General features: G+C 35.5%; 2 protein-coding genes across 3 annotated transcripts; one reads left to right on the forward strand and one right to left on the reverse strand.

Annotated features, from left to right (window-relative positions):
• Window positions 1-2,006: 2,006 nt before the first annotated feature.
• On the forward strand, window positions 2,007-24,129 carry hfw (leucine-rich repeat domain-containing protein hfw). Of its 2 annotated transcripts, none has more exons than XM_013314760.1 (10): window positions 2,007-2,360; window positions 15,905-16,003; window positions 16,321-16,498; window positions 17,155-17,280; window positions 18,043-18,243; window positions 18,319-18,497; window positions 18,634-18,819; window positions 19,028-19,186; window positions 19,273-19,383; window positions 24,044-24,129. In XM_013314760.1, the coding sequence occupies exons 1-10, from the start codon at window positions 2,334-2,336 to the stop codon at window positions 24,044-24,046; spliced, it is 1,269 nt and encodes a 422-aa protein (XP_013170214.1). In that variant the 5' UTR covers window positions 2,007-2,333; the 3' UTR covers window positions 24,047-24,129. The 2 variants fall into 2 exon arrangements, with proteins under 2 accessions (XP_013170214.1, XP_013170213.1); XM_013314759.1 differs by lacking the exon at window positions 24,044-24,129 and adding an exon at window positions 19,584-20,027.
• On the reverse strand, window positions 21,289-26,286 carry ais (DExD-box helicase 52). The gene is made up of 12 exons (XM_013314758.1): window positions 26,117-26,286; window positions 25,778-26,029; window positions 25,264-25,449; window positions 24,811-25,063; window positions 24,508-24,580; window positions 24,031-24,243; window positions 23,589-23,701; window positions 23,093-23,193; window positions 22,661-22,806; window positions 22,499-22,579; window positions 21,940-22,083; window positions 21,289-21,589 (listed from the first exon to the last, which is right to left on the reverse strand). Exons 1-12 carry the CDS (start codon window positions 26,192-26,194, stop codon window positions 21,319-21,321), a joined length of 1,911 nt encoding a protein of 636 aa, XP_013170212.1. The 5' UTR covers window positions 26,195-26,286; the 3' UTR covers window positions 21,289-21,318.
• Window positions 26,287-27,507: the final 1,221 nt, after the last annotated feature.

Raw genomic sequence — 27,507 nt, forward strand, 5'->3', positions numbered from 1 at the left:
TTTTGCCGAAATCTTCTGATATTTTGGTTGAATTTCTAACTTATTTCGCTGTAGGTATTATATATTGTGCTACGAAGAAAACCTTAAAACCTTATGTTTCATTCAATCTGCATTCGATCTTAATCACGAAATGCTGTACAGGTAAAAGTATCATTAGTCGGATTTGTTCGAGTGCTGCAGCATGGAGTCGCCAGCGGCGACCCACATCGGCGCAGCAGCGACCAGCTTTATCAATGTTGATAAACTTAACTGCCTCCGCCGCGCTGCCGGATAACTCCGACGCCGTGAAATCGCTCCCCCGCACCTCGCACCCCACACACCGCGCACCTCCTCAACCATACCATGCGTAGGTAATCATTACGCGCCACCTATTTGTGTCCACGTGATTGCTTTTCAATATTGTATGTTACTTATGCTAGACTTTTTAAAGTGGATTCATTTTTATAGTTACGAAAATTAGACAAAAGTACTTCAATTTCATTGGCTAGTTTAGGGTTACTATTATGTTGGTAATTTATTTGTAGATATCAAAGTGCGTATTCCGAATATTTGTAAATTATTGGCTTTTATCATTAAGTGGTGCCAATTGGTATCGAATTTTAATTCAAAGTAAATATTATAAGAAAATAGCATTAAAAACTTCTTGCTGTTTTGCTTTGATTTATTAAACAGGCGTTATGTTTTTATTTGTATACGAGATGTTTTGTAACTGTGCCAATGTTGCTAAGATTTAGAGACGAGTAATATATATATAATAAACATATTTACGTTTTACAAATGACTTGTTACTTTTAGACTGGAAGAGGTGCATCTATATCTTCACTGGTTTTGAGTTAAACCTCTGCAGTCTGCAGTAAATTGTTCGAAAGGCCCACTCGTTCAACCATCATATAAAATAATTCGTCGTCCTGCACAGTACCGCATATTTTAAGTGTCGCTCTAATTAATCTATAAATTCTTTTATTGCTGTTATTTTACACATCGTATTCTTTGTTCTCATATAAATAAAAAATTTCATCTGCGCGAAGTCGTCTCACGGTGGTCTTAACGCATTTCGTAAACAATTTATAAGCGCAATATAATCTGTTTGAAAATAAAATTGGCGCCAAATTGCTGTTTACTTTACAAATAAAACGCTCTTGTTGCATAAATATGCAATTGCAAATATAAATTATCAACAATACTACTTGTTCTAGTTTATTAGTAAACATGAATAAGTAATCGCATAAAATATCCATATGTTAAGCCCGTTTATTTTATACTATACTAGATATGATTTAATTACGTATTTGGAAAATACGGCGAATGTTTTTTTTTTCTGTTAATTGAGACAGTTGTAAAAAAGGACAAACACAAAAACTTTATTATTTTTAACATCCATAAAATTATTTTATTTCTTTGAAATAGATATGAAAGAAGGTCGTCGGGCTGACCACAACCAACGTTATCACTTTTGTACCTCCACATAGAATTCTCAAACGGGAACTCCGGATATTATATCTGAACTTAAGAAAATCTTTTGTTTCCCTTACTCACATTATAACTGAATTACGTTGCTATGATAAGCATCAGTCTGTCCTTGTCCAACGTAACGCAAGCTGTCAAGCTCGCTCCGCGTATGTAGTTATATTTTGAAGAGACCGCTTAGGGTTACCAGGTAAATAATTAAAAATCCCAAGTATCAATTGTTATCATTCAAACGAAACAAAGTATTAATATGAACAACCATCGACTTTAATGCACAGTTATAATAGAAAAGATATGTTTTGCCAACGTGTTTGATTAAAACCTACTTTTTTTTCAAGGTTCGAAATCAATAAATTACACTACTTAACTATGAAAATGTAATTAAAATTTAAATTATCATGACATTTTAAATTTTGACCATACGACGGAAACCTGGACTGTCATTTTAATTTACTTAAATTTTGGGTAACATTTTAAAAGTGGCAACATCAAGCGAGCATCAGTGGTGGTGAACTATTCACTTTTGTAGTGTAGTGTACCGAGTGGTGACTGTGGTGTTCTCTTGCCTAAAGTTTTGCCAATTCGGTGTCGCTCCGAATATAATCAGAGTTGTTAGTGACCGCGCGGGTAAATGCCAAAGAGATTGTGTACACTGTAGATTTTGCGAGCGTCCGTGTATCAGTGTTATTGTTTTGTTGTGAAAGAGAAAAGTTGCCGTCGGCAGTGGCGATGGCGCGAGAATGCATTTATTAGATCTTGAAAACTTGAAGACTTGGAAAGTTGCGAATGCATTTTTCAAGATGCGTTGCTTAATATATTAGAATAATAATTGATTGTGTTATTCAAGTGTTAGTTGCTGTGAGAAAATGAAATCCCGGCTTTGTTTCGTCGATGTAAGTAATTTATTTATGACAACAAAAGTTAGTGTTTTCGACTACAAGAGTGTGTCATAATTTCCCGGAATCTTATTTAATATTTGGCTCTTCGTACGTCAGAATATTTTTTTGTATTTTAGTTTCCTTTTAATTAATATAGTTTTGTTTATGATGTGGCAATATGTTTTTCTTCAGAAAGTTTTTTTGGTCGCTTTTACCTTGGACAAAGAACTGGCGCCAACCCAGCTCAGCTCAGCTCATCGAAATAAAACATTCGCAATGATAATAATTTATTGTTGCCACCGGGATTTTTATTGTTTGTTTTCATCTTAGTATTTGGAACTAGAAAGAGTTTTTAAGCTGTCCTTTTTATTTAATAATTGCAACTCGCATAAGTTAGCAACAAATAAAATAATAATTGCCTTTTTGATTTATTTAAGTTTTGTAAGTAAATTTATTTTATTTTACTTGATCAACTACAATGTGTCATAGTTTGTAAGAACTTTAAATATTATAATTTTATTTATATAAAAGTCCTTGTATCAATAAAAATAACCAATTTTAACATCGTTAAAAATGTAGAAAAAAATTGTGCATCTCGTAGGTTGAAATGTAAAATAATCTAACACGAGATTCAAACCTGGGCCAGATTAATGTCATCTATAATGTGTTAGGTCAGTCTTTGCTTTTAAATACTTAAATTGCTATTAGTATTATAATACTTATTTTAAATCTTCTTTATTTTTTCGAAACTGTAGAATACTTTATTATGGTGAGAGTACATAAACATGCTTCGATACATAACTCTTACGTATTTACATATCTGACTACCCTTTCATCGTGATAAGGTCGTGAACGATACACGAAGAAGTATTGTAACAACACGAGTCAATTAACATGCAATCAGTGCTGGCTGGAGTGGCGGCGGGGGAGGGGGCAGTGTGCATCAACTGTACTAAACTGCATTCACTCGTTATACCCTTAATTAAGTTATCTGCAAATTGTAACGACTCTCTGAACTCCGAACCTCACTATCAAGGGGTACTGACACACGTTTACTTACGAAATCTTTACGCGTCGCTAAGAATTCATTAAAAATGTTAACATAAACATTAATTTACGCTTTACAGTAAAATTTTATCACTGCTTAACCAATTAAATTGCTGTTTTGGATATGGATGGTATAAAGTCCAACCTGGATAAAGGAGAGTTCAAGGAACCGCAATTTTTCTTGCTTATTTTTTCTCTACAACAGTTTCTGTCTTATGGAGTCAACTATCGAGACTGGACAATGAGAGATTTCTCTCATATCCAGATTCGACTATTATCATGTCATCCACTACACTGCGATCTTTTTTTATTATAATAGAGTAGTAATATTAATGCTCGTAGTTATTATTTGTGATGTTGGCAGCTGGTGACCAATGTAAGCCATCGAAGCCGGGGCTTGTGAATATAATTATGTCGTTATAAATAATCTCACAATCTGACTGGTACATGTCCTCCGTCTATATTTAGTGCTTATGACGTCACATCTGACATGACGCGGTCTCAGACTTTTTTGATTAAAATGTTAATGCCTCATTAAACATTGTAGCGTGATAGACGACAACACGCACTCTAGCGCTGTACTAAATACAGTTACTTACAAATAACGGTGTAAGCCATAAAAACTAAATGAAGCGTGAATTATTTACTTCCAATTGAAATTCCGAATTCGCGTAGATAACGCAATGGCTAAGTAGGTACTATAAAGTTACAGGACTTGTGTTCGAACCCTGAGGGGATGTAATGTGGTGGCGATGACGACAAATTAAAATTCTGATTATGCCCTTAATCGACAGACATTTAATTTTTTTTATAAATAAAGCTTGGTACAAATAAATTGGATTCTTCTATGATGATCGGAAGTTAGAATATGAAATTGTAAGGTCTTGTCCAGAAAACTAAAAGTATTTCGATCTGTACAATGCAATAAGACGCATAAAGTCGGACAGCGTGAGCTCTTGAACTTGATTACGGTGCGGTGAAATTGTGGCCACTTCAAGGTAAACCAGTACCATCGGCTTATGCGCGTATGACAAATAAAAATAAATAATAAAAATTCTTTATCATGTCCCTTTTATTTTTTATAAAGTTGTACGCTTGTTTACTTACAAGAATTTAATTTTACATGTTCTTTGATAATGAGGATTTATTTTATTTGTACAAGTAAAATGTAAATGCAACAACATTCCAGTTCGGGCGTGATGGCGCGCACCAATGAAGGTATGCCGAACTACGTAACGGATGAGTAACGGATTACTTACAAACATCCAAGAAGAAACAGCTAAGTCAGCGGGCAAGTTCTGATGTTGATTTCCGATCCAAAGAAATGGTGTGCGTTCTGGAGGCCTAGTTTTAGTTCTCTTTCCCATCCCACTCTTTTCTTATATGTAAGGAAAGCATGAGAAGGGGATTTAATAGATGGGACGCATAAGAAAAGGAAATATTATGTTTCTCTATGTTTCCTTCGTCGATTATAGGTTGGCAATTCATCTGCAATTGCGGATGTCTATGGATGTCCTGTAAAAGATAAAGATGACCTTGAAAGAATAGCCGGTTTTATGTAGCATCGTGTGGAAGATTACAGACAATTTGCAAGACTTCTTTGTTAGAACGTTACGAATTACACGGATTAACTTTCTTTTTAATAAAATGCAACATAGGAAGGAACTTGAATAGGGTCAAATGGTACTTTTGAAATTAGAACCCCAAGGGAATGTTGTGTGAGTGTACCATGATGTGTCTCATTTCGTTGTGTTTGTTGGTTATATCAAGGTAAATTGTTGACGCAAAAGACGCTTGGTTATTGAAGATTTTACAATAGCACGTAAATATGTATAAATACGTTTCATTTGTGGTATTTACATGGTATAGATGTGATTCACTTAATGAACTTGTTTACACTTCACAACTAATGTTTTAACATTAAAATTTATTGAGCTAATTTATTTTATTGAACTGTAAGTAAGTAACCTTAGTTTCTATCATGTAAATTGAGAATTTCATATAACGATATATCTTGTTATTTTTTGAACAATAATACAGCAAATGGTCACAGTAATTTTCGACTTTTTCTAGAAACTTCTTATATTTTAAACTTCGACTTTTTAATTGTAGCTCATAAACGTATAAGTAATTTAGATGTGAATAAGGATAATACTAAACACGATCTAACTACAAGTAATTAATTGTTACCTAAACTGTCCTTTATTGCACATTTCTTACACTAAGTGATCCCTTCTTTAGTGAACATAAAAAACCCTGAGCAGTTATATACATTAATAGCATCATTAAAACCTGATATTAACGATCAATTGGCAACTTTAGAGAGTTAGTTTCACCGCGTCCGGTCAATTGGAGATTCGAGATCGAGAGTAATGTCCATCATCTAAGGCTTCATAATTGATCTCCCGTCGCGAGGCCGCACTCACTTGTAAAACATCATATAAATGTTATTTACTTCGTGCTACGTGAATATAAGAAAAAAACCTGAAAGTAATATTATTATGGATGTAAAAATGCCCATATTATTTTGCGTAAATATGGTCTCTTAACGCCTGTATAGTAGTAGTTCGTAGTAGTAGTTCGTAGTTATCTCTTTATTTTGTTAGAGAAATCGAAGTTAACACGGACTTGGCGGAGGAGGGGACGCATACGAAGGAGAAATATCCTCTTTCTGTGCTTCGTCCGTCGGCCTTCTTTGAGTAGAGGTCATTTCACAATTTTGGCGAATGCGGCTGCATACTCATTTGTTTTCTTATCATCAAACATCACCAATAAACATCTTTATAAATATACTGTCTTGTTATTTCGTTTTTTATTGTTGAAGGTGCAAAATGAACAGTTATTAACTTGTGAATGAGTAAAAGGTCAAAGTGTGTCGGGTGATGTAGTGAATCTGAGCTGCGGTTCAATTCCCCGGGCGGGCTCATGTCACGCCGCGCCCCGGCCGGCAGTCGAGTGCGGTCAATTATGGGGTCACTCGGCTCACATCTTGTTGTCTTTTAATTGTTTTAGCACCCGCTCATTTCATTATGTTCTACAAACAATTAGAAACCATAACATGTTTATTGTCGTAAACTATTTTAATAGCGCAATATGTAGAGTCGACTTTTCTTAATGTCAAAGTAGTCACAAAACATAAAATAAGGTAGCGTTAGACATGCGTGTTTTCTAAATCTTTAAATACAGTTTCCCCCACTTTAAAAATCTTTGTAATTTATAAATGCGAATATTTGGATGTGTGGATAGATGGATGGATGGATGTTAATTAGAAGGCATCTCCAGACGATTGTAAGGATACCGCTGAAAGGCATAAATGTAGAACATAGTCTATAAGAACACATAGGCTATTTTTTAACTCCGACGGACTTAGTCGTGGGCAACAGCTAGTCAAGAAAAAATTCCAGGTTTAGACTAAGCAAACTTGGCTACCCGAAAGTTGTGTGTGCGCGTATTTGTGATGATGTTGAGTTGTGTATCAGGGTCAGGTATGCTGCGATAGTTCCCGCAGAGTTTCCGCCTCACAATGATAAACAACAATGATTCGACTCACAAGCCGCCGACACTTTCACTTTGCACTTACTTAAACAATTATAGCAATAGGAAATTTACCAGTTAGCTACATTTTAGATTGTTACCTACATGTCGTAACCAATACAATCATACTTCATACTAATATTATAAATAAGAATTTTTAGATGAATGGACGGATGGATGGTTATTTCTTTGAAGGTATCACCCAAAACGGCTGTAACAATGTGTCGTAGAACACATAGCCTACTAAATAAGTTTTTTTTAATACTGCGCGGACGGAGTTGCGGGCGACAGCTAGTATGTTAATAATCATATTATTTATAAGACATGTTTAAATAAGTATATAGTTTGTAACACGCTGTATACATTATTATTCAGATTACAAGATAAACTCGGCACGTGTAACTGACGGACAGACCTACGCTACTGTGCTTTGACCATTTAGCTGTAGTCGTCATCAAGTATACATATAATAATATAATAATAAGAGTAGGTACAAAGTTGTGTACGAGCGGCTATTTATTAAAAATAAATCAAATTAATTTTAGTGCACATAGAAGATACGCTTAAAATTTGATGCCAGAATATTTAATATGCATTTCATAAATAAAACGAAAAGAATTTAATGTCCATCCATGTATTCACACTCGTAAATCTGTACGATTATATGAAAAATCTGACTGACTAAAGTATCAACGCATGGACATTTCTAGGCCTTTCCGGAAAATTTTATATAAGTTATAATTTTATTAAATTGTCGGACAATAAGAAGGATTTTTTATAATTCAATTCTTTACGCGAAAAACGATAAAAGCTTGAATGCTGCTGCCAGTAGACAGATTCGTTGTCATGCCTGAACTTATCGATGGATAGAGAACAATCCCCATGTGTTTAGGTTCTAATACGTACATAAGTTAATTAACATATCGGGGGAAAACCTATTTAATGTTTTCTAGGAATCCGATAAATGCAAATAAACCTTTGATCTCACCGTATATCTCTTGCTTAGATTAACTAATTAGCATTTGATAACGTACATTAATGCTTCAACACTGTTTACGTAGTTAAGGTTAAAAGTATATGTGGCTCTAAACTCAGAGTCGTAAATATCCCCTCAGTGTAGATTATACGACTATTAGCTCGTCAGTCAATTATAAACTTAGTAATTGCTAATAATCTTAAGCCTAAGCATTATTTCGTTAGTTGCTTTTATTGGATTAATAACTCGAGTAGACCAATACAGACGAATAAGGTCATAAAGCACCACAAACAGCCTCCACCCACCTGATTACGCATTACCCGCAGTTTACGAGCCCTACCCATTCCATTATTGCCCACTATCCCCTTGGTAGTTACTCGTGTTTGACTTGGGACGCTTTGCCTTAGGTTACTATAGTTTGATAAACCATTTTTCACTACTCACCCCTTTGACAGATAAGGGTCATATAAAACGCCACTTCTTTGTTGTTGTTTATTTTTTAGATATAAACTAGAAGCCAAAAAATAATCGAGACTTGAATGTAATTTCAATTAGTGCATTATTTTATGGTAAATATATTGTAACTTTCTGGATGGGTACTCAGAGACGTGGAGTTCGAGAATAAGCATTATACGTGAGTTACTATCACAGAAATAGCTGCAGATAACAACTGGTGGTGTACCGTGTCGCGTCTCCTGCCAACCGCAACATTACTCACCTGTCGTTGAATATATCAATTTGTTTATTATCTTGTTTAAGAGGAAAATGAATCGCTCATCGCTTTCGCGGAATAATTCGCTCGGTGCTACTTCGAAATATAACAATTGTGATTTTAATCTAAATATCAAGTTATTTTGCGTTTAGTTAAATGTTCTTTATCAAAAAATTTATGTTTTGGGATATTAAGGTTCTGAATCAACGATTTATTTGGCCATAAAACTTTGAAGCTGAAAATATCTTAAAGGTTTTGAATCAAAGTTTGCGTGTTTTATATCAATTTCTTAATTACATGGTACAACTTTTAGTCCACATTTAGTAAAATACAAATATTCCAAATATGGTAACGTATTGTAAACTTATAAAACAGTTAAGTTAATATACTGGAAATTTATAAAGTTGATTTATTTCTTTAAATAAAAGCTAAGTAAGTCATTGCTATTAGTAAATTACTAGCCAGGCTGATAATGAACAAAAATAGCTGTATATTTGTTCCAGAAATAAGTGCGGTGTGGTGTTATCTCCCAAGGCGAGGCTCCCAGCGTTTGAACGGCGCAATCTGGCTTCGTTCTATTTGCACGTAGCTTGCGAACACCGGAGATACCGCACCATCAAGCGATTATAGATCTTAATTACAACAGCTCTGTTTATATCTTGCACTGATTTATGTCAGACGATTTGCCTCATATTGTTGAGATGACGTGCACGCTCATAAGTGCGGTTTTGCTCTGCTCACTAATATTGACTTTGTAGTCTCCAGTCACCAAATAGCGAGTGAAAATAACTATATTTGTATTGCATCATAAAATATAAGCTCTTGGATCTATTTAAAACAGCCTGACTACACAGATAACATTAGTTATTTCCTCTGCTATTATAAAACCTTGAAAACACAAGATGGATTTAATAATTGTAACTAACTACAATATACTTATATGTACTATAACACATTTTATTATTTAATTATATAATATCATTAGAAAAGCATTTGGCCAAATCTGTTATTAGCAAGTGTCTTTACATCACTAATGTGATTTTTCACTGATCTGTATAATGGATAGGCAATTCCTAGGAAATGACAGCTTTTGCTTCGTTCCGATTTAAACACGCCTGTTGATGTTACGTAACTCTTAATTCATTCTATATTATTAGTTCGAATCCACACTACCGCTATCAACTGCAACCATCAGCACCAAAATGGCGAAAATCAAATAGGCACAAAATACTACATCTTATAGCCAGTCCATTTATAGAGGTCAGTGGATTTTTTTCAAAAATTTTTTCGTCAGCAACCTTGCAGCCAGTATCGATGTAACGGCTATTAAATACGATGGTTTATTTTTAACACATAACAGTGTAAAAACAATGTGACAATGAGCCAGCAGGGCACGTATGTCACGGATGCGTCACGCGATCACTCGAAAACTTATTATTTCCATTGTCGAAATACTTGTATTAAAACATCTCTTTATCTCTCTCATTATCTGTGACAAAACAGGGACAACCAATTGTTTTAAAACAAGTGTTACGTCAGTGAAATTTCACGAAAACCAAAATGTACCTGACACAACTTTTTACTTCAACTATAAAATATGTGAAGAAAATTATAGCAAAAATAAATTTCACTGTTTCTTTTATGTTTTCTTTTTTAAAGGAGTAAATAAAGAAATAAAGTAAATAAAGAATCAACTACACACATATTGTGTACTTTTCGTTTCATCTTAGACCTAACGGAGTTAAAGCACAAGAAGATATTTGACGATTTAGGTACATTTAAATAATCTTTCACATTTCTGTTTTTGCGACATGAAATCAATCGCTTGTTGGCAACCATACATTATTGACTGTAATTACTACTAAAAAAATCTTGCAATTCTGAAGCAACTGTAAAAATATGAGATATTTTTGTCATGTTATATATTCGCAATGATTTCGCGATATAGAGTTGATGTAAAGACGGCTTAGTTATCTATCGCTGCCAATATTCGGTCATTGTAAGCTCTAGTGATAACTTATCTGTAGGGGCAACGTTCAGACATGATTGTAATGCCCGTGTTCCTCTCCACATCAAGTGCTTTGTTTCAAAATGACGTTATTATATACGATCAATGAATTTAGTTTGCTGTAGAAATAATCACGGATTTCATATGCTTTAACTATCGATTTTGTTGCCTTATGCAAAGAAAGAAGACAAATCTATGGCTCACTTATAAACCAAAAAGTGCGTTTTTATGACGACAACTGTTTATCCCTTTGTTTTTTTTCAAAAAACTATATAAATGAGTTAAAATTACAGTGTTTGCAGTTTTATTCTAGGTCTGTGTTTTGTTTTTTTTTGATTCGTTAACAAAAACAAGAGCTTTCTATTCAACTTACGATAGTATTATTAGCGTGAGTCAGGACCCTCGATAGTTAGTCGCGGTATCGTAAATCATTATGACCATAGCTCCCCCACATTGAGAAGAAATACGACTACATAAAATATACAACCCCTAATCAATACCACCGCTTGTTGTTCAAAGAGTCTATAAAACTAACATTACTATCACGTGTTTTTTGTTACTTCAAACAAATTTATCGATTCCTATTTAAAACATTCAAGTAACATTGTGTTTGTTTGCAGCGATGACTATATGTTTTATACAGATATTTTGGTCTCTGAAACCTATGGTCAGTATTGTAAATACTAAATAGTCATTACTAAGGAAATTAGTATTATAAAGTAGGCACTAATTTCCTAAAAAGTAACAAAAAAATCTAAATGCAGTTTTACCGAGATGGCCTTGTCCATACAAGAGTTTATTTATAAAGTGTACTTCCATTAAAATACACGCGCAGATGTCGAAGCAACGATAATTTACGTTTAAAATAATACGCATTATAATAACGTTTTTTTTTATCTCAAACAAGTGTGACCTATTTATGTCAGAAATAGAGTTGTACGCTACGCTGTGCGCGCGCGTCGGTTTAACACACGTTATGCGAGTGTTAACGAACAAGTTAATTACTTTCTTACATAATTAGATATATTACAAAAATACATTAAAAAGACGCTAAAAATATGCACAGTCGAGGACGTTTATTACCTATCCGTTGCCGTCAAATTTGACGCTATAATTGGGTGAAAACTTTTATCTATATACACTTGATAAATTATGGTTCTTATTGTGACAGTTTGCTTTTAAATATGTGTTCGACTAACAGGCTTTCTGAGACCAAAATCTGTACAAAACATCTTTGAATTTTGATCTCGAAAACCCAAGTTAAGTGAAAACTTATATTTAAATATAGTGAGTACATTTGTTCTATTAAAGTTCTACATTATATTTTTGCTGTTCCTTCTTATAATCTTAATAGGTTGAACAAAAAGACAACACAGCAGCACTCAATATAGCAGATGTCGACAGAGCGAGCCTCAGTTCCGCTGCGGCGCCAATTATCCAATACACAGCATCCTTTCTTACAGATATACGTCACCACAGTTACGACTTGACCTCAAGAAACGTCCGTTTTAAAAATAAATACCATTTGGTTATTGTTAAATAAGGTCATTGTGGGTACGCTTTGATTATATTTTGGTATAAAGTTCACGCCTCGACACTTAGAAATCAATTTAAGAAACAAAAGGTTAATACTTTTATGATCGCCATTAAAACACCCCAAAATCTAAAAGGGTTGCGTTTATATTTTAATACAAATATAGAGCTTAACCTTAAGAAGTGACCGCATATTTTATAGTTTCTTAATAGACCTATAATGTGGTAATATAATTAATATATACGGTTCCAAACATCGACTAAGTGAACATCAAAGAAGTTAATATTGTGCAAACATGAGTGAAAGAGACAGACGATGCGAAGGATGGTCTCAGTAAACTGATACTGGTTTACTGCAGCACGACGAACTGCGGTCACGATGAAGACCTTAAAATTTTAATAGTATTTCATAATATATGTACATACTTGTAATATAACTACTTAACTAATACAAGAGTATTATTCACCAGCTCAAAGAACTGTAGATACATTGCTACATGCTGATAAAAAGTAATTCATAATCTACAAGAAAGACATTAGGTAAAAAGATAAGTGAAAGTTAAATTTTAGAAATTAAGCCTGCTCGTCTACATCACAACAGAAATGTTGAAATGTAATAAATTTTATACAAGATCAATTTGAAGCTTTCTTTGATGGAATCAATTTCATTAGCAAGTTAAGTTTAAATTTCAAAATAAATTATGAGATTATGCATGCTTAGATAAATTACACAACCGGGCAATGTCAATACAAAGTTAATGGGTCTGTGTAGGTCAAATAGATAAGGGCGTAGCGATTACATTGTTTACTGAAACTAGGATACAGCTGTTATATTTAAGATGTAATTTAAATACGAGCTGTCGCCCGTGACTCCGTCCTCGCGTAATTTAAAAAAACGTAATTGGTAGCCTATGTGTTCTTTCCGAGTATGTTCTACATCTATGCCAAAATTCACCAGGATCTGTTAAGCCGTTTCAAAGACCCCTTCGCATTTATAATATTAGTAAGATTAGCAAGATACTGGGTTCGAATCCCGCCATGTACCAATGTGTTTTTCGTTTTCCGATTAACATATGTACATTTATCCGACGTTCTTACGGTGAAGGAAAACATCGTGATGCAACCTGCACGTATCTGAGAAGAAATTCAAAGATATGTGTGAGGTCAACCAACCCGCATTGGGCCAGCGTGGTTGACTATGGCCTAGTCACCCTTGATTTAGGGTAGGCTCCGTGCCCCTCGGTGGGGACGTACAGTGAGCTGATGAGCGAGTAAGATACTGCTGTTGTTTTATTGCTATGGATTACTTGTACTTCATGTTCCTACCACGAATGTACAATATTACTCCTAATTAATACTTATTACTGGCAGAAGTAATCTTATTTGAATTATATTTTGCTGGTTTCCTAATAAAATAGAAAATGTTAAGGTGCGTGCGTGTGCGGCGAACGGGTGTTCAGTGTCGACCTCGTTAGGCCGCGGTTTCTCGCAACAGGTTTGTTGCGCCGTTTGCCTATGCACACATCGGCCGTTGAACCTTTACTTAACACATAACTACGAGTAAACAACTTACCTTTGTTTATTTATACAAGTGTTTAATTCTTATCTTAGCATAATATACCTAGTTGTTCGATTTTACTTGATAAATCCAATGTGTCGATCTGATGAGTATTTGCGTTTATTTAACGGTAGAACTAAGTAATTATTTATGTATGTGTGTGTACGTCTAGTGCGTTCATAAGTTCACATTTACCTGTTCACTCGTCTCTTCAACTTGCAACACAAAGAAAACTACAAGCTCTTAAGTTAATGCACCAATTAATTAATCAAAAGAATGAAGAAAAGTGACAGCGATGAATGAATGAAATAATATTAGAAAACTTATGAAGTCTTACATCATGCACTTAATGACTTGTTCGTATACATCGCAACTATGATCGTAACATTTATCATATAATGTTTTCCTCCCATGTTTTGTTTTGTACAAAATTCCTAGAACGAGAATCGAAATAACATGACAATGTTGCAGTATAAATATTCGCTCTACGAGCTGCAAGTTACCAGTTTAAAATAATGTTTAATACAATAGGTATAATATTAAATTTATGAAATAAAAACTGCATGTTATTTAAAATAGTTTTCGATAACCAATTATTATATTAAATTGTTTTATACTAAAATAGCAATAGGGGCAAATCCGACAATTACACAAATAAATTGCAAGGGTAGGTATAATGCCGCCGCTCAGTCTGTCGTTACTAAATTAGTTTGTAAAGGTGAGTGTACACAGATTGGAAAATTTGTGTAGCGCCTCTATCGGGCGTAAAGTACACTAAAAATCCCATACTTATTTTGACATAATTGACGATAATGCTACGAAGGCGCTTGTCGCAAATCATGCTAGGCCCCCAGAGCGATATCGGTCATTTTAACGTGATGAAAAAAATGCAAACGGTTTTTGTGATGTTAATTGATATCCCTCGCCATAGCTGTTGTAATTCAGTTTCAGATGTGTTGGCAACTGTTATAGACCAATAGAGATGGAAAACAGATTGTAAAAAAAAAACTAAATAATATTTGACAAAACGCCCTCTTCATTAGTAGCTCGTAATCCCATGTAATGAAGATTTTAGATTTTTAATTAATGTTGTTTTAAATGTAATTTTAGAGTTTAAGTGTGAAAACAACTCAATACGTCTATATCTAGCACCGTCCAACCAACTCGTTCCATTCTCTTACAATGTAACACGGCAGGTATCATATATAAGATATTTTTGCCTGAGCAGTGTATCGATACCTTTATAATAATTTCGCGCGCAGTGATTTAAATAAATTAAAATACGTTTTTGCATTGCTCTACTTAATTACAATGTTAAAGGTGCGTTTCCACTGAAGTACTGCACAGATATTTTGCACCTATAATTAAATTAAATAAAATACATGGCGTATCTGATTTTTTTAATCTTCAGTATTTCCAAAACTTTAGTTAATAATTAGGGAAAAAGTTTTTTTTTTTATTTTCATTAAACTGCAATCGGGTCGCGGTTTATAATAATTTAAATATTATTTTATAATTATTAATCAGTACCATCGCTCAGAAGTAAGAACGAGGTTTTGTTGTAAAGCACAGGTCGTGTCAGTGGAAGTGGCACTTTACGGCACTGCGCGACCTTGCAGCGCCCGCGTACTCCGGCAATAACTTAACTTATTGTTAACATTACATTAATATCTCATTGCATATTGTACTCAAACATTTGTACACAGAACTAACAAACCAGTTTCATTGCGCTGTTCATTTTCTAATAGCTTTATAATTGGATTTAATTCGAATATTCTTAATTAATTTGTAATAGCATATTAGGACACACCTTCGATCCCAAAGTCTTATAAATTCTAGAAATCTGATTGATATAGAAAACGTATTGGAATATCAGAATTTTTAAAGTAATATTTTCCTCTTTCCTTAATAAATCTATTGTTATAAATAGTCGGCAATCGATATGTTTACAAGTAATGTTATAATGCATTCTTGTAAAATACATAGTTTATATTGCAGTTTTATCCGGGTTGTTGACCTTTACGAAATATTGCTATGAGGAAAATCTTAGGAATTAAACATAAGTGGCAATTAGACAATATACGTTATATTTTGGATCAGGTAGAATAGCTTAATTAGCGTATTTAAAGTTAATTTCTTGTCTGTTTTTCAACTTATACATCAATGTGATAGTAATATGTGTTGTTGTCAGATGGCGCTGTGGTGCCTGGCGGCGTACCTGGCATGCCACGTGCCCTGCATCGAGATGCGTGTCGACGACCTGGAGCAGCCGGCGGTCAAGTACAACGAGGTACTAATATTGCTGACACAAAAATAGGGTCACGTTTCAAGACCTTATAACAAAAACACTTTACTTTTAGGGGAAACCTACTTGCCTACTGCAACTGCCTTGAATTTTATAGGACGCTTGAGTGCCAATTAGTGGTGCCAAAACTAGAGACTGTAGCATTAAAGGGTCGCAACAAAATAGCTGTACTTACATAGTTAAAAACATTGCCTCTTAAATTGTTGCAGATGTCTAATTGCTATGTTATAGAAATCATCTGGCCACATGCTTTTTTGACACCTTTTATTAAAAAAAAATAATTTGAGTTTGTGTCCCTGCAGCCGCCGGCGCCTCCGCCCGCACCCGCGCCACCGCGGCCGGAGCTGAAGCACGGCAAGTGCTACCACATGCCGCGCGAGCGTTGCCCGACCGCCGCTAAGTGCGCACGAACAGACCCCGCCTCCGTCTTCTGCTGCGACGTCGACAGCTTCCGACTCAAGGAGGCCCTCGCCATTGTTAGTGAGTGACACACTGTATTACTAACTCCATCATCACGTCTGAATTATTCGAAAAAGCATTTATTCATCAAAAGTGGTCAAAATGACCATACTATTGGGCATGCAAAAATTCTAATGAAAAAAGTTTTCCGCTTACGTAAGAATTTTGATTTATCAAAGTTATTCAATTATTTTGTATATCCATAAATATCCTCCATCCAAATTACATTCGTTTATCCTGTATTTTGAATGTTTCTGTTGCTAGAGGCGGTGACCGTATCATGGCCTTGAACAGGCGCGCACTGCTGGCGACGACACAATGGCCACGCAGGCCGCATAACTTATCGCGAACAATGCATATGTTACTGATAGACAATACCGACATATAAATAAAATATAAACTCTCAAATATTTTACACGCTAATTGCATCTCGTTCAGTTCTAAATAGTTTGCTTCTGACGAAGAATTTTTTAAGCAAATTTAGTTTCCTTTCTTTTGTCCAGTTTTCTTGATTATTTTAATTGATCGTCTGGATTTTAAAAGGAAACATGTCATAAAACCTTTATTTTTAAATTTACTCATTACATTTTTTTGAACCGGTAGGCTAATACTCTGTAAACAAGAGTTCAGATCAAACCCGAAGAGCAAGATGTGTTATGTTTTGCGCGTGTTTTCAGTGATGCCCAACACAACGAACCTGCACGTGCTGAACGCAACTATCGAGGAGCTGGATGTGTCGCAGGCGGTGTTCCGCCGGCTCGCCTCCATGGCCTTCACTGATGGAAACATCGGCAAGATTGTCGGTCAGTATATTATAACTCTTAAACGTATTGACTTAAGGTGCAAATTATTAACTCGTTATGAGATGATGATACCAGCAGGAATACTTACCTCACTCAAGAGAATTTGACGTGGCTGAGGATAAGGAAAGAGATAGGAATGCGTTCAAAGGCGTATCAATGGACGATACGCGCAACTATGTAATAAATCACGCTAATTTTCTCTTAGGTTATGGTTCCTTTGTTAAGTCAGCTACAAGTTTTATACTAGTTTTAGATAAAAAATAGTCTGTTCTATAAATCATCAAAGGAAATATGCATATTGATTGTCGTAATCGGTTCCCAGTGCAGACAAATATCAGTGTCAATGTGGGTGTAAGGTATTTCCGCGTTGTGTTTATGGTAGCTATCACTATCAGTAATGTTGCTCTTTGTTTACTCATGCTAAAGCCGAGGATGTTGTTCTGGAAGAAAAAAGGAACAACGATAGCAGTGAGTAGATATAAAGATTTTTAATGTATATTTTAAGTATTTTGTTTGTGACAATGTGATGTAAGTTTTTATGTTTGTAAAAAAACTCACTTTTTTCTGGTCATTTTGGTAAATAATATAATTGTAACAGAATTTGGTTGGTTTACTTTTTGCGTTGTTATTTTGGAAAACTTGGAAGCAGTGTCGGTCATTGTTTGTGAAATTTACTCATCGAAAACAATACAGCCACATTAGTTGGATGACGTCAAATTATGTTTAAGCTGTGGTCAAAATCAGTACTTATTGTATATGTAGGTCAGTTTCCGAAGTACTCTCCGATCGCGTGTCTGAACATCTCCAACAACAACCTGACGACGGCCAAGCTGCAGCCCTCCATCCAGCGACCGTTTGCGTATCTCTTCAATTTGACTGTACTCGATGCCTCCGCAAACAACCTCACCGAGTTCCCGCTCAGTCTTGTCCAGAGCAACCGCAAGATATCTGTCGACCTCTCCGGTTAGTGCTTACGTTTTGTAGGAATAGATTTCGTTAAGTCAATTATAAGAGTAAATACGTTATTATTTATTGCAGGTAACAACTATCTGCCGTGCAAGCACTTCCAGAAGGCGATGGAGGCGAACAACAACAACAACAGCTCGCTGGTGACATTCCTCAATTATAAGAATACTTACTGCGCCCTCGACCTCGTCTTCAACTGGTTCAAAGATGTCAAGATCGTGCAGATAGACCATCTGCGCATACAGACTGAGGTAACGCGAGTCTCTACATTTTCAATTATTTTGGTTTTGTAATGCACTTAGTAGGGCTTTTCGTTTTTTTTTTAATTAAGAGTTATCAATTCGTGGACTTGTGTATAAAGTAGCCGGTGGTGTGTTATTGTTGCAGCTGAACGTCAGCTGTCGCAACATAACGCCTGCGGGCATCAACTGCACGTGCGTGCCGGAGCGGCTGGAGCTGCTGAGCGCCGGCGTCACCAACCTGGTGGCCGTCGACTGCTCGCGCCGTCACCTCGCCCAGCTCCCCGCCAACCTGCCTCCCAACACCGTCAAACTCAACGTCTCATACAACAACGTCAGTCTCATTTTCAAAAAAAAATAAACGTCTTTGCCGCTCCTTTGAAGGAAACTGTACCCTGTACAATTTGCTTTTTAGTTTTTCTTTCTCAATGTACGATGCATTCTGTCAATTTAAAAAAAAAAAACTCAAAAACTACCTTTGCATCATTTCGGTTCATGATTCTGATTAAGTATAAATGAATGAGGAACATTGTTGTGCGCAGATAACATCGCTGCAGGCGGTGAGCGACGACCCCAGCTACGAGCACCTGCGACAGCTCATCGTGGACTACAATGACATAGACAACATCGTCGAGCTCGAGGGCTCCAAGTTCATCGACAACTTCATGTACTTCTCCATCAGCCACAACAAGCTCAAGACGGTACACATTCACATACCCCAGAAACATCCTTTGGTACATGTCTTTTGTCACTTATACATACTTATAAGCTTGTACTTGTTCGTCAGATCCACACGTACGTGCTCTCCAACAAGTTCGACACGACCGGCATCTTCACGGCGTTCTCTATCGGAGGCAACTACATACACTGCGACTGTAACACTGAGAAGGTTCTAAAGGTAGGCTCGAAGGACATATATTTACTTTAATTATATAGCTTACTATTATTTACAGCACTATGTTGAAGGCACGCACTAAACTCTTACACAGTTCCCGAGTTCGAACTTCGAATTTATACATTAGTGGTAGCCTGGCGCAGCGTGGTTAAGACGTAGTCAGTGTACTCAATGAAAGGAATGGTTTTTGTGTGCATGTGCAGCCGTGGCTGCTGGAGAACTTCCGCAACATCCCGGACTACCGCGCGCTGCAGTGTGCGGGGGGCGGCGCGGTGGTGGAGCTGCGCGAGGGGGACGTGTGCCACGCGCCGCGCGACTGGACCGACTACATCTACTACATCATAGCGCTGGAGGCGCTCGTGCTGGCGCTGCTCGTCGCCAAGGTCAGCTACGACTACTGGGTCTTCAAGTCCGCCGGCTACCTGCCCTGGCCCGCCAACAAGATGCCGCGTCTGCCCTGCGACTGGCTCTGCGAGTGACCGCCCCAGCTCGCTCACTCACTCACTCGCTCACTCACTCACTCACTCACTCACTCACTCACTCACTCATGCGCACGTCATTCTTCGTCGTAACTATTATATATTATATGAAAACAAAGTATCTATTTTTGATATTTATAAAATCAATATTTTTATATATATATTTTATTATTAATCATCACCTATCATTTATTTCTTTCAAATATTTTTTTAATATATGGGTTATATCGCCATTTTAAATGTAATTAAAGACATCGTAGTGTAGAATGTTCGGTGTAGTTTTTGTTAAGTTTATTTTAATTAATTATGCCAAATAACCGGCCAGGGGAATTTCGTTGCTCTTCTATGTACAATACACCAGCTGTATGCAACACCTTACATAATATTATAACTAAATCAATTATAAATAACAATATTGTTTTTTAAAACATAAAAATGTTAAAGAGAAAACAAAATATAAAAGTTGACAAAAATGTTGACAACTACGGAATTATTGTAAATATGACTACTCTAATTCGTGGTCGTCAACCTTTTTTCTTATATAAATAATTATTCAAGAAATTAATCTGTTTGATAGTTTGATGTATAACGCTGGTGTTATTGTAAATAGAAATTTAATATTTGTAAATAAATCTTGCTATTTTTTGATAAAATTGTTATTTGTATATGAGACATAAATTGTTGCCATTTTTACTTTTGTATATTTTAGTTAAGAATCTCTTAAAACGTCTTATAAATTAAAATTGCATAATATTGTAAATTATTGAATCAAATGATCATTTTAATTTATGTAAAATGAACTGTTACTTTATGAAACAAAGACTGTAAGCCTATTCAGAAAGTTAAGTTCATATCGACCAATTTAAAATGAATTTTCAAGAAATCATATCTAAAATTGTTTCTTTTTAGTTAATAAGCGTAGTTTATATAATAAAAGAGGCTTAAACTTATTATAATATTAATAAATCTGTGTTATTTTTGAGGGAACTAGATAATTTAGTTAAAATCCATTGGGTGCCATATCTGCGCTTGGGATGCACAGCTGATATATGATTTTGTTTAAGGCATATTTTTTGTATATATTGCATTAAAGACTGTATATTTTGTATGTTTCTTAGTTTATATTTTGCATAATCAAATAAATTATGAAGCATTTCTATGTTTTTTTTTTATTTTTTACTATCTCAAATACTGTCACAATAATAGGAATATTATTTTGAAATTGTAACTGTCCTTCACAACTTCGTCCGCGTTAAATTATATTATTAAGTTCTACATCTATAACAAATTTAATGCAATCCATGCAGCCGTTCTGCTGATACCTTCTAACAAACATCCATACATCCATACATTTGAATTTATAATATTATTAATATGAAGATTTAGATTCTTTTAAAATATTATTTCTAGTTTGTTTAAACAAAGTATTTGTATAATAGTAAAAACATCGTTTATTTCACTAACTAGACGCCGCTGGTTTTGAGAATGATTTCTTCTTCCTCTTGTTGAGTTTCTTTTCTTTTTTATCTATCTTCTTGTTTCTCTTGTGTCCGCCATCTTTGTTCTTGTCATTCTTCTGTCTAGGTTTTTGTTTGGTTTCTTTATTACGATGCTTTCCCTCTCCTGTATTAGAAACTTTCCTATGTTTTTTGTTCTTTGCGTCTTTCACGCTATTTGTATCTTTAGCATTTTCTTGATCTTTTTCTTTATTGTCATCTTCAAGTTTTCTCCTGAAAATATTAAGTCAAAGTAAGTGAAGCATTTTTTGTATGTATGTATGTATGTATGTTTCGGAGGACTTTCAAAGTATGGATAATTTAGAGAACATTATTTATGTTATTTATATCTTGGTAAATAACGAATTGGGACATTTGTAAGCTTTCAATTTACATAATCATTTGCTTTATGCTACTTAACAACTTAGGTTAATTACTAATATTATAAATACGAATGTATGGATAGATAGATGTTTGTTAGAAGATACCTTGGTGTAATTTGTCATAGATGTAGAACATAGTCTGGAAGAACGCTAGTTTTTTTAATGTACAGGGGCGACTTGAAGTGGTTGAGTGAGACATACTTGTCAGGTTTGCGGAGCGCGGTGGATATGTGTTCCCTGGAGGGCGCGTGGTGCTGCCTGCAGCGAGCGCGCGCGCGCTCCCTGGCCAGCTGCAGCGTGTACTGCGGCACCTCGCACCCTGACTGCTTCAGCACTGATGCTATGCTGAACACAATTTGCCACCATGTCATATCATATCTCACACACAACATGTCATTGTATTGTTAACTATGTGTTTCTGAGACAGAAATCTCTGTATAAAACGTCTTTTCTTTCGTTATCTTTGAAAATTCAGAGATAACAATATATTTTAAACAAAGATTTGGGTTTCAGAAACTCTTGATAAGTAACATTCGGATGGCTGGACCGATTGCCGCGACTTTAAAGGGTAGGTGGCTGATGCACGTGGGCATAATATAGGGCTCGTTTTTTTATTTCTGCGATTAAGAAGTCGCGGGCTATCGCTAGTTGTAAGTCAAATGAAAGTCCATGGATGAGTATATTTATCACTAATAATAGAGTCAATTTTAGTAGTTTTTTGAATGAATGTATTTTTCAAATTTCTGTGAAGTGTCCTTACCTCCTGAGGTTGACGACGTCGTCCTGCGTAAAGAAGGTGACCGCCTCCCCCGGCTGCCCCGCGCGCCCCGCTCGCCCTATCCTGTGTACAACACAAACACGTATATGTACTTCATTTCCTACAACTCTGTGTGTGTGTGTATGTGTGTATGATGTCGTCTACCTGTGTATGTATGAGATGGCGGAGGGCGGGAAGTCGTAGTTGACGACGAGGTTGACGCCGCGGAAGTCAATGCCGCGCCCCATCAGCTCCGTGCAGATGAGCACCCACACGCTCCCCACGCGGAAACTGCGCACCACGTTGTCACGCTGGATATACAGAAAACATTAAGTGTCATCTTACGTCACATCAAAATATAAATGTGTTAATTTCCAATGATTCGCCACGCGAAACCACTATCCACGTATAAAAGTGATTTACTGTAGGTTTCTGAGACCAAAATCTTTGAAAAAACAGAGAAAAAAATATGTTTTAAAAGTGCATTTCGCACTCAGAAACCTACTGTTAGTAATGTGTTAAAAGAGAACAATAACTTATAGTTTTAGACATGAAGCATCCATGTACGTGTACAATGAATATACATTTATATCTGACCTGCGCCTGCGTCCTGTCCGCGTGTATGACGTCCACGTTGATGCCGTCGTACAGTAGCTCCTTGAACAGTTCCCGCGCGCGCTCCTTGCTCTGCACAAACACTGCGCACACACACACACATTACATACAACTGGAACATTATGAAAAAACATTAACTTGGAAAAAATTACGAGTAAATTCGAATTTCAAAAAACATTGTAAACAGCTTGCATCATTACCCATTGATCTCTATAAATGGATAGGTGATTACTTGGAAATGATAGCCTTTGCAACGTTCCGAATTAAACACGCCTGTTGATGTTACCTGACAGTTATATCCATCTATATTATTAGTTCGAATCCCCACCGCCGCTACAAACCGTTACCATCAGCGCCAAAATGGCGGAAATCAAATAGGCACAAAATACTACATCTTATAGCCAGTCTATTAAGAACAAATGACTACTGGTTATTGGTTGTAAAGTGTGACGTCATAACTGTCAAAATGATGTGTTACCGAGTACTGGAGGTTTGAGTCCGGCCTGCACGAGCTGTCTGAAGGCGAGCAGTTTGCCGCGCTCACTGCCGCAGTACAGCAGCCGCTGCGACACCAGCTGCGTCGCCGCGTTCCTACGTACATACACATACACACTTGTAACTCTGTCTCCCCAGTGGACTTCTAGTAATATTTAACATTTTAAACATCATACTAATATTATAAATGCGATTATTTGAATGTATGGATCAATGTCTGTTTAAAGCTATGGCAGAACGGCTGCATTGACATAGGCTACTCATTAAGTTTTGTTTTTAATTCCGCGCTGACAGTCGCGGGCGACGACTAGTAACACTATTAAGTATAAAGTAATTTAAGGCTTTTGTTTTATAATATTATGATTAAAGATTTAATGTAAGGAAGCTGTGGATTTTTTAAGATGAATAAATAAAGATATCGTCACCTCTGTCCGACAGTGATAGAGATGAGTCCCCGGAGGTTGTGGCGGCACCACTTGGCGAGTGCGGGCGTGTGCGTGGCGCTGAACATGGCGAGGCGGCGCTGCCGGCCCCCGCACGCCTCCACCACGCGCTGCAGCTGCTGTCTGAAGTCCCCCGCCTGCTCCGCGCTGCCCTCGAACAACTTGTCCGCCTCGTCTATTATCACCCACCTCACCCTGAACACCAACATTTTATTCATTTACATGACTCTGAAGACAATACAACATTAAAAAATAATAGTTTGATATTTAACTTTTTTCAAAGAATTAATTTTACAGTAATTAAGTGTTTGACTACAATTCTAGCTCAGTAAATACTTATGAAGTAAATTGTTTAATTTAAGTTAGGTTATATATATTGTGAGGTTTCGTTCTACGCCTGTAATAGATTACACTCAAGCAACTAGCTAGAGAAATTTCATTAATCACGCACAAACTTACTTGTCTAAAGAAATAGTGCAATTATCTTGATTCAGCAAGTAACATAGACGATTTGGAGTGCTTATGACAATATCTGGAAATAACAAATAAAAAAATATTTAAAGACTAGATGTCGCCGGAGACCCCATCCGAACGGAAAAAAACTTAATTAGTAATCTTAGTGTTGTTCCAGGCTATGTTCTACATCTAATAAATTTTACCAAGATCCATGGAGTTATTCTGGAGATACCCTCTAACAAACATCCATCCATCAAGACATTCACATTTAAAATATTAGTAAGAAATAGATTATATATGGCTTACCACTTTTCTTTATAGTAGCTTCCCGTTCTTTCATTTTGTTTTCTTTGACATTTTTAACAACTGAACATCGTAGTGACGTAGAGGCACCCAAACGTAGAGCTTCACGGTAGATCTGGTGTGCCAGTTCCCTTGTGGGGCAGAGGATTAGTGCTCTGGGACCTCCTTGCGCTCCACCCAATACGTGAAACAATGGTAATAGGAAGGCTGCTGTTTTACCAGACCCAGTTGGGGCACACGCTAGTATCCGACGGTCCTGAAAGCAAATAACATTAAATATTACCACCTGTAATCTTACGATAGGCAGAAAATAATTTGAATACATTTTATATTTTTAATAGATTTTTATTATTTTTATAGTCTAGTGTTGAATATGTGACTCCAGAGGTGTTTTTTGAACCCATTTAACCTACAAATTATTGAAAAAATTGTAAATAAACTGTTCAAACATCTCACCTCCAACATGCAAGGCAGTGCTTGCCTCTGTATAGGTGTGGGCTCTGTATATCCACACTGTGTCACTGTACCTACTAAGGTAGGCTTGACATTATATCTAGTAGTTAGTTCTGCAAAATCTTTCAGTGCACTTGGTATGTGTCGGCCAACTGCCTTTATACCATGTTCATTACGAAAACGGTTTTGCTGAAAAAGAGGCAGAAAGTAAATAATTACTTATCATTTTACACATTACATTAATTAAAAACAATGAGAGATATAGTCCTAAAGATTCATTAGAGTTGTATTTGCTAAATATAATCAAGATTTAATTTGAAACAATTTTTGTATGTCCATCAATGACTAAGATATTAAGACCACATGTTGTGGATATTTTAATCACATTTTCTAGAATAACATAAATTGTCATGCACATAATGTAGTCATGTAATACATCTCAACAGTAAACTATTTATTTTTATTTAATATGTTCTAGAATTTAAAAATCTTGGACATCTTTATGACATTTTAGTACCTCTTCTAATTCCAATTTCTTTTTTAAGTCTTCTGGCTTATTTTTCTTTTCCTTTTTCTTCTTTTCACCAAATTTTACACCTTCTACTATCTGTAAATCTTCTTTTTCACTCTCAGATTCATTGTCACTGTTAGTCAAAACAACTTCATCATTATCCTCTATTTCTTCTTTTATATCTATTTCTTCTTTAACTTCCTCAGCTTCGTGTTTCTTTTCTACTCCTTCTTTGACGTTTTTCTTAGAATTCTGAGTCTAAAACATTACAAATAGAACACATGTTTTTGAATTTACTATATGAAAATAGCAGTAACAGTTTTGCTAAGGTTATAAAATATTTACATCATTTTTTACACCTAAAACCCGATATTTAAATTTCAAGCCTTTTGTCAGTTTTTTAAAGATATCATACGCATCCATAATTATGATGTTTCATGGAAATTAAGAATAAACTATAAACTTTTAGGAAATATCCAAAAACTATGATACACGAGTACTTGACACTGACAGTGTCTCGTAACACTGACATTGTTGACAATCTCAATTAATGACAACTAACAGAAATGTGGCCAGCTTTTCGTCTAAATTCTGCTATGCTTGATTTTAAAAACATTTTGTCAAAAAGCCATTTGCCATTTTTTACACCTATTTTTCTACCATCATATAAGTTACTTCACTATCATTACATAAATAGCAAAAAAAATATTGCAGCATTTGGTAGCTACTAACGCCATCTAGATTTAGGTAAAGTAAATGCTCTGGTATGTGTTTGTTCTGTTTTCAAAGAGGTAACATAGATGGCAGTATTTAATCCATCGTATTTCAGCTTTGTTGTCCTAAGTCGGAATTTTCATTTTTTTTAAAATTTTATTAATAGTTTATCTCGTTCTTATGATTAAATCATGGTTTATAATTGAGATAATTTACTGGTGTACACTTAAATCTTACCTTGAGATCGTGTATTTTGTTCGTGGGGTAGATAGATGTGACAAGATTCTATTGGTATCGTCAGCGGCAACTTAATTATTTGTAAACTATTTCAAATTAACGACTCAAGTTAAGGAACTTGAAAGTCGTGAAATTTCTCTTCATTCATTTGCTATTACAAGAATATTTCAGCTTTATTTATTAAGAATATGTACAGCTTTTCAAAGCCTTTGTAGACTTTTGATATATAACGATCTGATTAAACCATTATATTACTTAAATGTTGTATAGAGGAGGACGCGGGCAGGGTGATTAATAAAAATGCATAGCGTCAATGGAATCACTGCGAGTTTATTTAATTTTATACTTTTATTACATCCAAGTGTTTCGCACCAGATTTGCGAACGCGGATTTGACATTGTAACCGAGAGGAGCGCTTCCAAACCAATTGCTACCGAATATCCCTCGACGTGACGTCAGACCCGAAGATACTTATAGTACTAAGTTCATCCGACTTTTGATATGTACTGCGCAGCCCGAATTGATTCCTTATTCACATATATCAACAACATCAAAACAAGTAGAGACACTCTTCATTAACCCGACAATTACTGATATAAAATAACAAATCTAAATTACAAACATTATTTTAAACAGAAGCTATATAGGATGTTTGGTTAATTAATTTCTCGCTACTAACAAAAACATACAAGTTCAGGGCAAGATTTAATGTTTGAACACTCTGTATAAAACGATGCGACCTTTTTTTTTAAATAATTTGTAGAGTATCAGTAATTGTCAAGAAC

The sequence above is a fragment of the Papilio xuthus genome, unplaced genomic scaffold (genome assembly GCF_000836235.2).
Source record: "Papilio xuthus unplaced genomic scaffold, Pxut_1.1 DF827135.1, whole genome shotgun sequence".
NCBI lineage: Eukaryota > Metazoa > Arthropoda > Insecta > Lepidoptera > Papilionidae > Papilio > Papilio xuthus.

What these genes read in the sequence shown, in the direction of transcription:
- hfw (XM_013314759.1), top strand. Translation starts at nt 2,334, where the DNA reads ATGAAATCCCGGCTTTGTTTCGTCGAT. An exon ending in GATATCTGTCGACCTCTCCG is followed by an intron (nt 18,244 to 18,318) that starts GTTAGTGCTTAC and finishes TATTTATTGCAG; the next exon opens with GTAACAACTATCTGCCGTGC. An exon ending in ACACTGAGAAGGTTCTAAAG is followed by an intron (nt 19,384 to 19,583) that starts GTAGGCTCGAAG and finishes GTGCATGTGCAG; the next exon opens with CCGTGGCTGCTGGAGAACTT.
- ais (XM_013314758.1), bottom strand. Translation starts at nt 26,194, where the DNA reads ATGGATGCGTATGATATCTTTAAAAAACTGACAAAAGGCTTGAAATTT. An exon ending in TGCACTATTTCTTTAGACAA is followed by an intron (nt 24,244 to 24,507) that starts GTAAGTTTGTGC and finishes GTTGGTGTTCAG; the next exon opens with GGTGAGGTGGGTGATAATAG. An exon ending in GACGTCGTCAACCTCAGGAG is followed by an intron (nt 22,084 to 22,498) that starts GTAAGGACACTT and finishes AATTGTGTTCAG; the next exon opens with CATAGCATCAGTGCTGAAGC.